Source organism: Salvelinus alpinus, chromosome 3 (assembly GCF_045679555.1).
Source record: "Salvelinus alpinus chromosome 3, SLU_Salpinus.1, whole genome shotgun sequence".
Taxonomy (NCBI): domain Eukaryota; kingdom Metazoa; phylum Chordata; class Actinopteri; order Salmoniformes; family Salmonidae; genus Salvelinus; species Salvelinus alpinus.
In genome coordinates, this window is record NC_092088.1 from 109,402,273 (window position 1) to 109,419,338 (window position 17,066).

The 17,066-nt window shown below is 47.9% G+C and overlaps 1 protein-coding gene across 49 annotated transcripts in view; it reads left to right on the forward strand.

Annotated features, from left to right (window-relative positions):
• LOC139571681 (ankyrin-3-like) overlaps positions 1 to 17,066 on the forward strand; it is a 408,808-nt gene that overhangs the window by 345,013 nt on the left and 46,729 nt on the right. For 41 of the 49 annotated variants that reach the window (XM_071394781.1, XM_071394785.1, XM_071394780.1 and 38 more), the window contains 6 exons: positions 1,459 to 1,687; positions 1,849 to 1,974; positions 3,595 to 3,720; positions 4,130 to 4,156; positions 5,959 to 6,040; positions 8,318 to 14,308. In XM_071394781.1, the coding sequence (XP_071250882.1) occupies positions 1,459 to 1,687; positions 1,849 to 1,974; positions 3,595 to 3,720; positions 4,130 to 4,156; positions 5,959 to 6,040; positions 8,318 to 14,308 (6,581 nt within the window). The remainder of the gene's footprint in view (positions 1 to 1,458; positions 1,688 to 1,848; positions 1,975 to 3,594; positions 3,721 to 4,129; positions 4,157 to 5,958; positions 6,041 to 8,317; positions 14,309 to 17,066) is intronic. The other 8 variants (XM_071394812.1, XM_071394815.1, XM_071394816.1 and 5 more) reach the window with 6 other exon arrangements.

Here is a 17,066-nt window from a genome sequence, read left to right on the forward strand (position 1 = left end):
ACCAACGTCTCTGCCAGGTAAGACTGTTCTCGTTCACTACCAACGTCTCTGCCAGGTAAGACTGTTCTCGTTCACTACCAATGTCTCTGCCAGGTAAGACTGTTCTCCTTCACTACCAATGTCTCTGCCAGGTAAGACTGTGTCTCCTTCACTACCAATGTCTCTGCCAGGTAAGACTGTCTCCTTCACTAACAATGTCTCTGCCAGGTAAGACTGTCTCCTTCACTAACAATGTCTCTGCCAGGTAAGACTGTCTCCTTCACTACCAATGTCTCTGCCAGGTAAGACTGTTCTCCTTCACTACCAATGTCTCTGCCAGGTAAGACTGTTCTCCTTCACTACCAATGTCTCTGCCAGGTAAGACTGTGTCTCCTTCACTACCAATGTCTCTGCCAGGTAACAAAATTGGCTTTACTGGGTTGTTAAGTCCATTTACTTTCCATGTGGTTTATACTCTAAAAGCTTAAATATTAACACAATGTTACAGATGACATGGTGTATTCTCAGTGTTATTATACTACAGATGTCATGATGTATTCTCAGTGTTATTATACTACAGATGACATGATGTATTCTCAGTGTTATTATACTACAGATGTCATGATGTATTCTCAGTGTTATTATACTACAGATGACATGATGTATTCTCAGTGTTATTATACTACAGATGACATGATGTATTCTCAGTGTTATTATACTACAGATGACATGATGTATTCTCAGTGTTATTATACTACAGATGACATGGTGTATTCTCAGTGTTATTATACTACAGATGTCATGATGTATTCTCAGTGTTATTATACTACAGATGACATGATGTATTCTCAGTGTTATTATACTACAGATGACATGATGTATTCTCAGTGTTATTATACTACAGATGACATGATGTATTCTCAGTGTTATTATACTACAGATGTCATGATGTATTCTCAGTGTTATTATACTACAGATGGCATGATGTATTCTCAGTGTTATTATACTACAGATGACATGATGTATTCTCAGTGTTATTATACTACAGATGACATGATGTATTCTCAGTGTTATTATACTACAGATGACATGATGTATTCTCAGTGTTATTATACTACAGATGACATGATGTATTCTCAGTGTTATTATACTACAGATGACATGTGTTTGTTTCTAACCTGTCATTGTCCTCTGTTCTGTGTGTGTTTCTAACCTGTATCTGTTCTGTGTGTGTTTCTAACCTGTATCTGTCCTGTGTGTGTTTCTAACCTGTATCTGTCCTCTGTCCTGTGTGTTTTTCTAACCTGTATCTGTCCTCTGTTCTGTGTGTGTTTTTCTAACCTGTATCTGTCCTCTGTTCTGTGTGTTTTTCTAACCTGTATCTGTCCTCTGTTCTGTGTGTGTTTCTAACCTGTATCTGTCCTAAGTCCTGTGTGTGTTTCTAACCTGTATCTGTCCTCTGTCCTGTGTGTTTTTCAGGTTCTGGCTTGCTGACTGCCACCAGATCCCAGAGACTGTAGGCCTGGCCACCCAGCTGTACAGAGAGCTCATCTGTGTTCCTTACATGGCCAAGTTCGTGGTGTTCGCCAAGATGAACGACCCTATGGAGTCCCGCCTGCGCTGCTTCTGTATGACAGACGACAAGGTGGACAAAACCCTGGAACAGCAGGAGAACTTTGAGGAGGTGGCCAGGAGCAAAGACATCGAGGTGGGTTTCACCTGCTGCTCTCACTTCCAATGTACATCTCCTGCTCTCATCCATCACAATGGAATGTATTCCTGCACCAGACATGATTCTAGAAGGACTTGAACACTGTATGGTTAGACCAAGCTGTGTGAACAGGATGTCATTATGCTGTTGTCTCCTAGGTTCTGGAGGGGAGGCCCATCTATGTGGACTGCTATGGTAACTTAGCTCCTCTGACCAAGGCTGGACAGCTACTGGTGCTCAACTTCTACGCATTCAAAGAGAACCGGCTTCCTTTCTGTGTGAAGGTACATATACTATACTACTGTCTTGATGTTCTCCACTGACTCATGGCCTGGGTAGGAGGCTGCTTGATGTTCTCCACTGACTCATGGCCTGGGTAGGAGACTGCTTGATGTTCTCCACTGACTCATGGCCTGGGTAGGAGACTGCTTGATGTCCTCCACTGACTCATGGCCTGGGTAGGAGACTGCTTGATGTTCTCCACTGACTCATGGCCTGGGTAGGAGGCTGCTTGATGTTCTCCACTGACTCATGGCCTGGGTAGGAGACTGCTTGATGTCCTCCACTGACTCATGGCCTGGGTAGGAGGCTGCTTGATGTCCTCCACTGACTCATGGCCTGGGTAGGAGGCTGCTTGATGTCCTCCACTGACTCATGGCCTGGATAGGAGACTGCTTGATGTTCTCCACTGACTCATGGCCTGGGTAGGAGACTGCTTGATGTCCTCCAGTGACTCATGGCCTGGGTAGGAGGCTGCTTGATGTCCTCCACTGACTCATGGCCTGGATAGGAGACTGCTTGATGTTCTCCACTGACTCATGGCCTGGGTAGGAGACTGCTTGATGTCCTCCACTGACTCATGGCCTAGGTAGGAGACTGCTTGATGTTCTCCACCGACTCATGGCCTGGGTATGAGACAGCTTGATGTTCTCCACTGACTCATGGCCTGGGTAGGAGACTGCTTGATGTCCTCTACTGACTCATGGCCTGGGTAGGAGACTGCTTGATGTTCTCCACCGACTCATGGCCTGGGTATGAGACTGCTTGATGTTCTCCACTGACTCATGGCCTGGGTACGAGACTGCTTGATGTTCTCCACCGACTCATGGCCTGGGTACGAGACTGCTTGATGTTCTCCACCGACTCATGGCCTGGGTACGAGACTGCTTGATGTTCTCCACTGACTCATGGCCTGGGTAGGAGGGTGCTTGATGTTCTCCACCGACTCATGGCCTGGGTATGAGACTGCTTGATGTTCTCCACCGACTCATGGCCTGGGTACGAGACTGCTTGATGTTCTCCACTGACTCATGGCCTGGGTAGGAGGCTGCAACGGAACCAGTACTGATAGGAACAAACAGCTTTAGAACAAGGCCTGGAGGCCATAACCTAGTCCCATCCTGCCTCTCATTGATCTGTCACTGGCTTCCTGAACTCTGCTGAAGAAACAGGGCTTTCCTTCCCTCTGGATCCTGTGACCCCTCCAACAGGTCCATTCTGACCCTGTCCATACCTACTGAACTGGATCACTGGCTTCCTGAACTCTGCTGTAGAAACAGGGCCTACCTTCCCTCTGGATCCTGTGACCTCCTCCAACAGGTCCATTCTGACCCTGTCCATACCTACTGAACTGGATCACTGGCTTCCTGAACTCTGCTGCAGAAACTGGGCTTTCCTTCCCTCTGGATCCTGTGACCCCTTCAACAGGTCCATTCTGACCCTGTCCATACCTACTGAACTGGATCACGGGTTTTAATGAGTTTCCTCCCTTCATGAACTCATTTTACCCTCAGGAACTCAGGTTTCCTGACATCCCAGTAGTAGAGTTGATCTATAGCATTAAGTAAACTGTGAGCATTCTGTCATGTCGTGAATATCCCCTAAACGCTGTGGTTCCTCTGTAGGTCCGAGACAACAGCCAGGAGCCGTGTGGCCGTCTGACATTCCTGAAGGAGACCACTAAGACCGCTAAGGGTCTCCCCCAGACGGCCGTGTGTAACCTGAACATCACCCTCCCTGCGCTGAAGAAGGTAAGCAGCTGTTGTCATGGCTGTGGTCCATATCATCTCATCGTCATTCAGGGGGATAGAGCAGGAGGCTAGAGGTGAAGTGCTGCCCGAGTGTGTCTTTTATCTGTTTTGAGCTTCGTAGTGGTTATCTCTGGCTGTTTCCTAGCCAACCAAATCTCCCATCTGATTTGGGACTTCATGCTTTGGTTCCTTGCTCTTTTCAACTGGCTGACTTTGTGGTTGTTGCCGTGGTTTCTGTGGCTTGTAATCTGCTGTAAGTGTTGGATTTTCAATGCTGTTGTTTTCTGTGTTTTTCTTTGCTGGCTTTGCGGTGGCTTCTCTAACTGTTTCTGTCAATCACTCCTTTTCACATCCTGTCCATCCCCCTCCTTATTCCGCCTGTTTCTGCAATGCATCTTGGGAACCCAAGGAAATGGAGGCAGACCCAGATGAAGAGGTAATATACAGTACCCTGGTGACCTTTACCCCTGTACCTCCATGGCTGTGCTTCTCTGGCGACCTAGCTGTTCAATAAGGCACTGCTCTGTGCTGTTCAATAAGGCACTGCTCTGTGCTGGTCAATAAGGCACTGCTCTGTGCTGTTCAATAAGGCACTGCTCTGTGCTGGTCAATAAGGCACTGCTCTGTGCTGTTCAACAAGCCACTTCTCTGTGCTGTTCAATAAGCCACTTCTCTGTGCTGTTCAATAAGGCACTGCTCTGTGCTGTTCAATAAGGCACTGCTCTGTGCTGTTCAATAAGGCACTGCTCTGTGCTGTTCAACAAGCCACTTCTCTGTGCTGTTCAATAAGGCACTGCTCTGTGCTGTTCAACAAGCCACTTCTCTGTGCTGTTCAATAAGGCACTGCTCTGTGCTGTTCAACAAGCCACTTCTCTGTGCTGTTCAATAAGGCACTGCTCTGTGCTGTTCAACAAGCCACTTCTCTGTGCTGTTCAATAAGGCACTGCTCTGTGCTGTTCAATAAGGCACTTCTCTGTGCTGTTCAATAAGGCACTGCTCTGTGCTGTTCAACAAGCCACTTCTCTGTGCTGTTCAATAAGGCACTGCTCTGTGCTGTTCAATAAGGCACTTCTCTGTGCTGTTCAATAAGGCACTGCTCTGTGCTGTTCAATAGGGCACTTCTCTGTGCTGTTCAATAAGGCACTGCTCTGTGCTGTTCAACAAGCCACTTCTCTGTGCTGTTCAATAAGGCACTGCTCTGTGCTGTTCAACAAGCCACTTCTCTGTGCTGTTCAATAAGGCACTGCTCTGTGCTGTTCAACAAGCCACTGCTCTGTGCTGCTCAATAAGGCACTGCTCTGTGCTGTTCAATAAGGCCCTGCTCTGTGCTGTTCAATAAGGCACAGCGTCCTCTGCTGCTGCCATTGGATCATCTAGCTCTGCTTCTGTAAAAGCTCCTGAACTGTTAGCATGTACATACTGCATGATGTGTGCCGATGTAAACCCCATGGCTCTACCTCCACCCACCCATCCATGTCCCCTGATCTGTCCCTTTAGGAAAACACTCTGAAGTTAACCATGCAGAGCTGTTGGGGATTTACTGCTTACATTTGAATAAGAACGCTTTTCTACATGACCAATAAGCCAAAGGAAATTAATTCATGGTTGATTTCCTTTACATATGTTGTTAATCGTCTACCGTTAAGGATGTATAGTGTTTTACTGTAACAGTGTTGTAGTACCACTGGCCAGTTTAGTTATCACAGTTCTTAGAAGAGACACAGTCAGTAAACTCACCCAGAGATAGCTACAACCATTTACTGTCTGTTATAAAACCATTTCAGATCCTATTGATCTGAGGAGTTGACCCAGAGATAGCTACAACCATTTACTGTCTGTTATAAAACCATTTCAGATCCTATTGATCTGAGGAGTTGACCCAGAGATAGCTACAACCATTTACTGTCTGTTACAAAACCATTTCAGATCCTATTGATCTGAGGAGTTGACCCAGAGATAGCTACTACCATTTACTGTCTGTTATAAAACCCTACATTTCAGATCCTATTGATCTGACGAGTTGACCCAGAGATAGCTACAACCATTTACTGTCATTTATAAAACCCTACATTTCAGATCCTATTGATCTGACGAGTTGACCCAGAGATAGTTACAACCATTTACTGTCATTTATAAAACCCTACATTTCAGATCCTATTGATCTGAGGAGTTGAGTAGTCAGGTAATGTCAGGTAATCCATCTTCTAACAGAGAACTGATGTTGTGTTGTTGTTGCAGACTGAAAAGCCAGAGCGACGTCACACCTTTACGTCTCTAGCCTTACGTAAGCGTTACAGCTATCTCGCCGAGCCCGCCACGAGTGAGTGAGACATTTTCACTAACTTCTATAACAATAATAATATGCTTGGAGTGGATTTGCATTAACATGTAACATATTGAGAGAACCATACATATTATAGCTAGGACATATTTATATGTGATATCTGCATATTCTCACCTACATAACGTGTATTGTAAGTCCACATTGCTCGTTTCTGACATGGTTTACTTTGCATGGTTTGGTTTGATTAGTATTTTAACGTACTGTGCTGTGTTTGCCCACAATGTGTTTTTATTTTATTTAAGATTTTTTTTTTAATTCACCGGTATTAAAATAACTCAAATCGCGCCATACAGATTTTGCTTTGATTGACATAATGATTGGCTTTGTGATTGCGTAGCGTTTCCTTTCTGTTGATGGGAAATGCATGGAAGGTCGCTACTGACTTTCTCTCAGCTGCTACAGTTTCCACCGTAGGCGCTTGTCACTACGGGCACTCAGTCTTGCATGACATGTAGAGATATCATGGAGCTGAAACCTAGAGCTGTGTTCTGCCATATATCTTGCTGTGATACAGACAGATGGAGGCTTCTGTATAGTGTTTACCTCTGTTTTGTCAGAACACCCTAATTGGGGGATTGGAAAGGTGGAACATCAGACCAAACAGATAAAAGACACAGATTGATCTGCTAGCCAGAGGAATGTAGCACATCCAACGTGTACAGAGAACAGTTTGATGTTATTCTGGCTTCTCTGTGCATTTGTCTTGTTGCCTTGTTTATATCTGGTTGTCATGTTTATGTCTTGTTGTCGTGTTTATGTCTTGTTGTCATGTTTATGTCTTGTTGTCATGTTTATGTCTTGTTGCCGTGTTTATGTCTTGTTGTCATGTTTATGTCTTGTTGTCGTGTTTATGTATTGTTGTCATGTGTATGTCTTGTTGTCATGTTTATGTCTTGTTGCCATGTGTATGTCTTGTTGTCATGTTTATGTCTTGTTGTCGTGTTTATGTCTTGTTGTCGTGTTGTCATGTTTATGTCTTGTTGTCGTGTTTAAGTCTTGTTGTCGTGTTTATGTCTTGTTGTCGTGTTTATGTCTTGTTGTCGTGTTTATGTCTTGTTGTCATGTTTATGTCTTGTTGTCATGTTTATGTCTTGTTGTCATGTTTATGTCTTGTTGTCGTGTTTATGCCTTGTTGTCGTGTTTATGTCTTGTTGTCATGTGTATGTCTTGTTGTCATGGTTATGTCTTGTTGTCATGGTTATGTCTTGTTGTCATGTTTTTGTCTTGTCGTCATGTTTATGCCTTGTTGTCATGTTTATGTCTTGTTGTCATGTTTATGTCTTGTTGTCATGTTTATGTCTTGTTGTCATGTTTATGTCTTGTTGTCGTGTTTATGTCTTGTTGTCATGTGTATGTCTTGTTGTCATGTTTATGTCTTGTTGCCATGTGTATGTCTTGTTGTCATGTTTATGTCTTGTTGTCGTGTTTATGTCTTGTTGTCGTGTTTATGTCTTGTTGTCGTGTTTATGTCTTGTTGTCGTGTTTATGTCTTGTTGTCGTGTTTATGTCTTGTTGTCGTGTTTATGTCTTGTTGTCGTGTTTATATGTTTATGTCTTGTTGTCATGTTTATGTCTTGTTGTCGTGTTGTCGTGTTTATGTCTTGTTGTCGTGTTTATGTCTTGTTGTCGTGTTTATGTCTTGTTGTCGTGTTTCTGTCTTGTTGTCATGTTTATGTCTTGTTGTCATGTTTATGTCTTGTTGTCGTGTTTATGCCTTGTTGTCGTGTTTATGTTTTGTTGTCATGTGTATGTCTTGTTGTCATGGTTATGTCTTGTTGTCATGGTTATGTCTTGTTGTCATGTTTTTGTCTTGTCGTCATGTTTATGCCTTGTTGTCATGTTTATGTCTTGTTGTCATGTTTATGTCTTGTTGTCATGTTTATGTCTTGTTGTCATGTTTATGTCTTGTTGTCATGTTTATGTCTTGTTGTCATGTTTATGTCTTGTTGTCGTGTTTATGTCTTGTTGTCATGGTTATGTTTAGTTGTTATGGTCTCAGTGGTTGTTTTGCTGTATGTGCTTCACTGGGCTTCTTTTCCATCTTGCTGTGTAACGTTGTCGTAACCATGGATCACAGTGGATCAGATTTCCTGTACGGCTCCATCATTCCCATTTCAACTCTTCATCAAAGTATTGTTCTTCCTCCCTTGATAATAGAAGCGTCCACTGACACGTGTTTTCCCCTCTGGTCTCTCTGTTTTTTCAACCATTTTCTGTTGATTTTCTGTTGGATTTCATTTTGCTTATTTAAAGAGACAGTTGAGCGAAGCACAGGAAGAACGCTGCCTGCTGGTTACACTCACAAACCTGTCTTTTCAACAAGATCTTACCAGGCATGGTCGGCTGCGCCTCTTACCAACACTGTCCAAGCAAGGTGTGGACTGGGCTCCCTCTCCGGCTCACCGTCCGACACACCATCTGCATCGCCACTAAAGTCTGCCTGGTTGCTCTCCTCCGCCTCGCCAATCAAATCCACCCTCGGAGCCTCACCGTCACATTCAGTCAAGTCCTCTGGCGACATAGCTTCTTTACCTGTCAGATCCTATAGAACTATGACCTCCCCTATTAAGACTGTTGTACAGCAGGCCCAGTACCCGGTCCAGGTCTCTGCCAGTCTGGTGTCCTCTTCCTCTAAACCTGGAGCAGATCCTGTCTTCATTAAAGGACTATCCACCCCATTTTCTTCCAGGACCACCCCAGCCTCTAATTTACCCTTCAAATCAGTCCTGTCGTCTTCATCCTCCTCCCCTGTCAGAACCATCGCTGGTCTGTCCTCCTCATCCTCCTCCCCTGTCAGAACCATCGCTGGCCTGTCCTCTTCATCCTCCTCCCCTGTCAGAACCATCGCTGGCCTGTCCTCCTCAACCTCCTCCCCTGTCAGAACCATCGCTGGTCTGTCCATTACTTCAGCTACGTCTAAGGGGAAGCCCCTCCCCTCTCTGTCCTCACCAGCCCACTCCTCAGAAGGCTCTAAGGGGAAGCCCCTCCCCTCTCTGTCCTCACCAGCCCACTCCTCAGAAGCCTCTGCTATGGTGAATGGATTAGTTTCTCCCATGAAGTACGCCTCTTCTTCTCAGTCCTCCTCCCCGTCTCCCTCCTCCCCCTGCTCCTGTTTGCTCTCTGATAGGTCTAGCAGTCTGCAGGAGAGGATACAGACCACCACTCACGCCGCCACTTCCAGTGTCAGTGCAGCTATAAATGAGGCTGAAAGGACATTTAACTCTTCAGGGTACGGAACACTCAAATCAGTGTCCTCACGTAGATCTAACACCTCAACTTCAGTCTACGGCTCTACGAGGTCTCAAACCTCTTCCACCACCTCAGCAACATCCAATATGAGGTGTCAAACCTCTTCCACCACCTCAGCAACATCCAATATGAGGTCTCAAACCTCTTCCACCACCTCAGCAACATCCAATACGATGACGGTACCTGTATACTCTTTTCTCAGTGTTGCGAACGAGTCCCAAATAAAAAAAGGGCCTGGGTCGCTGAAGATGTCGCCTGCAGACTCTCGCAGGTCAAAGACGGCAGTGAAGTCCCCTCCTTACATCACCCCTCCAGGGCTCACTCTAACCCCACCCTCCTCCCTATCCTCCAATCAGGACATCCTGAAAGACGTGGCCGATATGAAGGAGGACCTGATCAGGATGACGGCCATCTTGCAGACTGACCCCAGAACAGCCAGGAACGTTCAGTCTCAGACCCCTAAAGAGCCTAAGATGGAGGATGAGGAGCCCTTCACCATAGTAGAGAAAGTGAAGGAGGATCTAGTTAAAGTCAGTGAGATACTGACCAAGGACGTGGTGAGTGATAGTCAAGCCTGTAGAGGGAAGGCCTCCGAGGAGGAGTGGGAGGAGTTCTCTAAAGATGAGTTAGAGGAAGCCCAGCAAAGTGCTAAGGAATTCTTTCACCCTCCGTTTGACGCTAACACACTCTCCTTTAGGCCCCAGTCTATGCCCAGTAAAGAGTTGAATTTAGCCAAGGTTGTTGACTACCTGGCCAATGAGATAGGTGCTAGTTCTCTTTCTAAGATGGCCGAGATGAAGAGCAGATATGAGGAGGCAAAAAGGGAAGGGGAGGACAAACAGAAACTAAAAAAACTCAAGATGCCTCCTCCAGGCATGCGTACCTCTGCCTCTGAGAAAGACTTATGTAAACTAGCAGAGTCATATTATGGACCTGACGCCATATTGGAGTCACCAGAGGACTTATCTCATGAGCTGGATAAGAGCCCTCTGTCAGACAGCGGCTTTGAAACCAGGAGTGAAAAGACTCCTTCAGCCCCCCAAAGTGCAGAGAGCACCGGGCCCAAACCCCCCTTCACTGACCCCATCCCCCCCTGCATCACCGAGACTAGGACCGAGGTGGTCCATATCAGGAGCTACGAGCACCCAGACGAACCCTGTGAGGTGCAGATGGAGGAGGCGGCCTCAGCATCGCCGGCCTGCATTGAACCAGAGGCCTCCGCCGCCTCCATCAAAGACAAAGTCAAATCATTCCAGATCAAAGTGTCTGACGACTCTGACTCTGTCGTTAGCAAGACCATGAGGCTCAAAGAGGAGACACACATCACCACCACGACGCGCATGGTTTACCACAAGCCGCAGCTGAAAGACGGCTCAGAGAGGATCGAGGAGACCATGTCAGTCAGAGACATCATGAAAGCATTCCAGTCCGGAAGGGACCCCTCCAAAGAACTAGCTGGACTGTTTGAGCACAAGGCTGGCCAGGACTCTGTCAAAGGGGATGAACTCACCCCCAGGTTCATTGATAATGACACTAAAGCCAAAAGAATAATGGAGGTTCACATAGAAAAAGAGGGAAACACATTCCAACCAACTGAGGTGATTATCAGGGAGACCAAGAAGATTCCAGACTCTTATTTCTATAAAGGAGACAGAATCCAAGAACTGCCTGATTACGACGAGGCGCAGCAGGAAGGGGAGGAGCTTACTGCCAATGACAGCCGGCCCAGCTCCGCTCAGCTCATGGCCGATGACTCCTACAAAGCTCTCAAACTGCTCAGCCAGCACTCTGTAGAGTATCACGATGACGAACTCTCTGAACTCAGGGGAGAGTCTTACAGGTTCGCTGAGAAGATGCTCCATTCTGAGAAGCTAGACATATCCCATTCTGATACAGAGGACTCTATGGCTGACCAAACACACCAAATTACCTCAGAGTCGCATGGGGCAGAGAGCGATTACGGTGAGAAAGAGGCCCTGCCCAGGAGAGAGTTCACTTTCAAGTCATCAAAGGATACATCCTCTAAGTCAGGTAAATGTTCTCATAAGGATGACAAGTTTGACAAAGTGACAGTGTTGCATTACACCACAGAGCCAGGCAGCCCAAAACATGCAGTGTGGATGCGTTTCACTGAGGACAAGCTGGACAGGAACAGAGAGAAGCTCATCTACGAGGACCGCGTGGATCAAACTGTCAAGGAAGCTGAGGAGAAACTAAGCGAGGTCTCTCAGTTTTTCCGTGACAAAACTGAGAAACTGAACGACGAGCTGCAATCCCCGGAGAAAAAGCCTCCAAAGAGAGACCCCAGGGAGACCAGGTCTGGGCCCAGCTCCACCTGTAATAGCCCAGAGAAAACACAGCAGAAAGCCAGGGCAGAGGGGGAGGAGTGGGGCAAGGGAAGGGGGAACAAACTGTTCAGTAATAAGACCTCTAGTCTACCCAACAGTCCAGAGAGAGCTGTTCTCTCCCGCTTCAGTGAGGATACATCCAAACAGCAGACAAAGGCGGAGGAACGGTCTGAGCCAACCGAGGTTAAAGCCTCCTTCTCTAGAGTGAGCTCTGTTAGGATGAAGTTTGAATCAGAGGCTCAGAACCAAGATAACAGTAGTCCTCAGCTAGTACAGTCCACACCCCCAGTCAGCATGCTGCAGGAGAACAAGCTGCCAGTCAATCAACTGTTCACTGGAGGAAAGACAACTAAAGGGTCTGAGGCCACAGAGGAAGGAAGTCCTTTTAAAAAGATTCCAGAGAAACTCAAAGGACCTGCCTCCAATAGCAGTAAGTCAGTTGTCTCATCAGCTGCCCCAAAACAATCAGGAGACAAACTGACTAATAAGAACCTACCATACACCACAGCCCAAAAACACCTAACAGGTCAGACTGATAAAGAATCAGAGAAAACAAGCCCATTGAGCCAGGAGAGTCAGGCCATTGGGATCAGTAAGGGTGTAAAGGGTCCACCATCACATAGTCCTACACATGACACACCCAAGGAGAACGGTGGGGAAGTTGAAAAAGAACACATTTCTATGAGGGATTCTCCTTCCAAACATGTTGCATCAAGTCCCACAACCAATAGGGTTGCTCATTCTGAGCCTGTGTCTAAAGACCACGGGGATGCACAAAACAAGAATCTTAGAAGAAAGACAGAGTCCCAGATCCCAGTCAGGTCTGTGTCTAGTCACTCAGACAGCGACCAGTCAGAGAAAGCAAAACAAGACACAGTAACTAAGCCATCTGAAAAGACATCCCAAATCCCCATACTAAATAAGAACAGAATGCAGGTCAGCCCAGTAACAAGCCCTACAAAGACAGAAGAACTAACAGACACATCTCTTGAAATATTAGATAATGCACCAAAAGATTCTAACTTGAACAATGTGCGTGACACTTGCACAAGAGAAATACAAGAGAGATTAGCACCAGAGAAAACCACCACCAGAGAAAACTTCAAAGGCATCAAAACATTACCTGTCTATGTGAGTGTCCAGGTGGGTAGGCAGGGAGAGAGAGAGGGCAGAGGAGGAGTACTGTACAAACAGAAACAGCCCTCTTCGCCTCAGGCCAGTCCTGACGATGACACGCTAGAGCAGGTATCTTTCATAGACAGCTCAGGGAAGAGTCCCCTCACCCCGGAGACCCCTAGCTCAGAGGAGATCAGCTATGACCTCACCTCCAGAACACCAGACTCCATCCTGGGCTTCACTCCCTTCCAGCCTAGCCCTATCCCAGAGGTCTCTGAGGACTCCTCAGAGGAGGAGCAGGGCCAGGTATTTTCCTTCAAGGACTTCAGACCAGAGACACCTAATGTCACAGCAGCTGACCTTAAGAATGGAAACCACCAGGCCGGACAGACACCTAAAGACAAAGGAGTAGCATACATCCAGTTCCCTCCTCCGCCTCCCCTGGACTCTGAGCAGTCCAGCCCTGAGAAGAAGAAGAAGACGGGATCATGTGGTTCCTCTGAGGCGGAGATGATGGAGGTCAACCTCCAGGAAGAGCATGATAAACACCTCCTCACGGAGCCCATCATCAGAGTCCAGCCCCCCTCCCCGGTCCCCCCCGGGGCTGACGACAGTGACTCTAGTGACGATGAGTCCGTCTTCCAGCCCATCTCCTTTAAGAAATACACCTTTAAGATCTCAGAAGAGCAGGAACAGGAGATCAAGAATGGGTCCAAATCCCCAAAACAGGATAAAAACAGAAACAACAAAGAGCCAGGAACGAACAGAACTAATGGAACGTGTGAAGCTGGTAAAACAGATGAGTACGACTCTGAACAGAATGGAAATGACCAGTCCATAACAGACTGTTCTATCGCCACGACGGCAGAGTTCTCTCATGACACTGACGCTACTGAGATCGACTCCCTGGATGGGTATGACATGCAGGATGAGGATGATGGTCTGTGTGAGATGGACACTAAACCCTTCAGCCTGCCGGACAGCAGGAAGGACGTGTGGACCTCAGACAGCGTGCTCCGGTCCTGCGACCGCTCCTTCAGTCAGACCAAACTAGAGGCCATTGAAGAGGAAAAAACCCCGGAGGAGGAATGCAAAAAGGATCAAGATAAAAGTGATCCAGTTGACATCAAAACAGATGGGGCCAGCTCTCAGGACCAGAAGGACAACGATGGCTTTTCTGATACGTACTTTAGTTACAAGCTAGAGGAGGCGTTTGACTCTCCGTTTAAAACTGTTGCTACTAAAGGGCTGGACTTTGACCCCTGGTCCAGTATAGGAGGAGACAATGAAGTGGTTGACGCCAAAGACGACGAGCCGAAGCCGTTTGGGCTGGCAGCAGACGACAGGTCACAGGCCACGACCCCAGACACGACCCCTGCCAGAACCCCGACCGATGATAGCACCACGCCAACTAGCGAGCCAAACCCATTTCCCTTCCATGAAGGGAAGATGTTTGAGATGACTCGCAGTGGTGCGATTGACATGAGCAAGCGGGATATTGTTGAAGAAAGACTGCAGTTTTTTCAGATTGGTGAGCATAACTCTGAAGGGTTGTCAGGGGGCGTAAGGGACTAGGTCAGAAGGTCAGGTGTAATCATGTCACAGACTACGGTAAAGGCCTCTAATGAGGCCCCTGTTAGACCAGCCCCTGACTGGGTAGAGGCCCCTATAGAAGCCCCTGTTAGATCAGCCCCTGACTGGGTAGAGGCCTCTAATGAGGCCCCTGTTAGACCAGCCCCTGACTGGGTAGAGGCCCCTATAGAAGCCCCTGTTAGATCAGCCCCTGACTGGGTAGAGGCCTCTAATGAGGCCCCTGTTAGACCAGCCCCTGACTGGGTAGAGGCCCCTATAGAAGCCCCTGTTAGATCAGCCCCTGACTGGGTAGAGGCCTCTAATGAGGCCCCTGTTAGACCAGCCCCTGACTGGGTAGAGGCCCCTATAGAAGCCCCTGTTAGATCAGCCCCTGACTGGGTAGAGGCCTCTAATGAGGCCCCTGTTAGACTAGCCCCTGACTGCGTAAAGGCCTCTAATGAGGTCCCTGTTAGACCAGTCCCTGACTGGGTAGAGGCCCCTCCAGAATATCAAGCCCCTGACTATCTTTCAGACCACTGCCCCTGGCATTACCATTCAGAGCACCACACCAGCCCCTGGCAGTACCATTCAGAGCACCACACCAGCCCCTGGCAGTACCATTCAGAGCACCACACCAGACCCTGGCAGTACCATTCAGAGCACCACACCAGCCCCTGGCAGTACCATTCAGAGCACCACACCAGCCCCTGGCAGTACCATTCAGAGCACCACACCAGCCCCTGGCATTCAGAGCATAACAATGCTGCCTCCACCGAACAGGGTGGAGGCAGCCTTCAGGAGACTGGAGGAGAACAGGGTGGAGGCAGCCTTCAGCAGACTGGAGGAGAACAGGATGGAGGTAGCCTTCAGGAGACTGGATGAGAACAGGGTGGAGGCAGCCTTCAGCATACTGGAGGAGAACAGGGTGGAGGCAGCCTTCAGCATGCTGGAGGAGAAAACAGGATGGAGGCAGCCTTCAGCAGACTGGAGGAGAACAGGGTGGAGGCAGCCTTCAGGAGACTGGATGAGAACAGGGTGGAGGCAGCCTTCAGCATACTGGAGGAGACCAGGGTGGAGGCAGCCTTCAGCAGACTGGAGGAGAACAGGATGGAGGTAGCCTTCAGGAGACTGGATGAGAACAGGGTGGAGGCAGCCTTCAGGAGACTGGATGAGAACAGGGTGGAGGCAGCCTTCAGCATACTGGAGGAGAACAGGGTGGAGGCAGCCTTCAGCAGACTGGAGGAGAACAGGGTGGAGGCAGCCTTCAGCATTCTGGATGAGAACAGGGTGGAGGCAGCCTTCAGGAGACTGGATGAGAACAGGGTGGAGGTAGCCTTCAGGAGACTGGATGAGAACAGGGTGGAGGCAGCCTTCAGCATACTGGAGGAGAACAGGGTGGAGGCAGCCTTCAGCATGCTGGAGGAGAAAACAGGATGGAGGCAGCCTTCAGCAGACTGGAGGAGAACAGGGTGGAGGCAGCCTTCAGGAGACTGGAGGAGAACAGGGTGGAGGCAGCCTTCAGCAGCCTTCAGCAGCCTTCAGCAGACTAGAGGGGAACAGGGTGGAGGCAGCCTAACCTCTAGCAGCAGATCAGATAACAACAGGTCAGGTGTAGCCTCTAGCAGCAGATCAGATAACAACAGGTCAGGTGTAGCCTCTAGCAGCAGATCAGATAACAACAGGTCAGGTGTAACCTCTAGCAGCAGATCAGATAACAACAGGTCAGGTGTAGCCTCTAGCAGCAGATCAGATAACAACAGGTCAGGTGTGGCCTCTAGCAGCAGATCAGATAACAACAGGTCAGGTGTAGCCTCTAGCAGCAGATCAGATAACAACAGGTCAGGTGTAGCCTCTAGCAGCAGATCAGATAACAACAGGTCAGGTGTAGCCTCTAGCAGCAGATCAGATAACAACAGGTCAGGTGTAGCCTCTAGCAGCAGATCAGATAACAACAGGTCAGGTGTAGCCTCTAGCAGCAGATCAGATAACAACAGGTCAGGTGTAGCCTCTAGCAGCAGATCAGATAACAACAGGTCAGGTGTAACCTCTAGCAGCAGATCAGATAACAACAGGTCAGGTGTAGCCTCTAGCAGCAGATCAGATAACAACAGGTCAGGTGTAGCCTCTAGCAGCAGATCAGATAATCACAGGTCAGGTGTAGCCTCTAGCAGCTGATCAGACAACAACAGGTCAGGTGTAGCCTCTAGCAGCAGATCAGATAACAACAAGTCAGGTGTAGCCTCTAGCAGCAGATCAGATAACAACAGGTCAGGTGTAACCTCTAGCAGCAGATCAGATAACAACAGGTCAGGTGTAGCCTCTAGCAGCAGATCAGATAACAACAGGGCAGGTGTAGCCTCTAGCAGCAGATCAGATAACAACAGGTCAGGTGTAGCCTCTAGCAGCAGATCAGATAACAACAGGTCAGGTGTAACCTCTAGCAGCAGATCAGATAACAACAGGTCAGGTGTAGCCTCTAGCAGCAGATCAGATAACAACAGGTCAGGTGTAGCCTCTAGCAGCAGATCAGATAACAACAGGTCAGGTGTGGCCTCTAGCGGCAGATCAGATAACAACAAGTCAGGTGTAGCCTCTAGCAGCAGATCAGATAACAAAAAGGTCAGGTGTAGCCTCTAGCAGCAGATCAGATAACAACAGGTCAGGTGTAGCCTCTAGCAGCAGATCAGATAACAACAGGTCAGGTGTAGCCTCTAGCA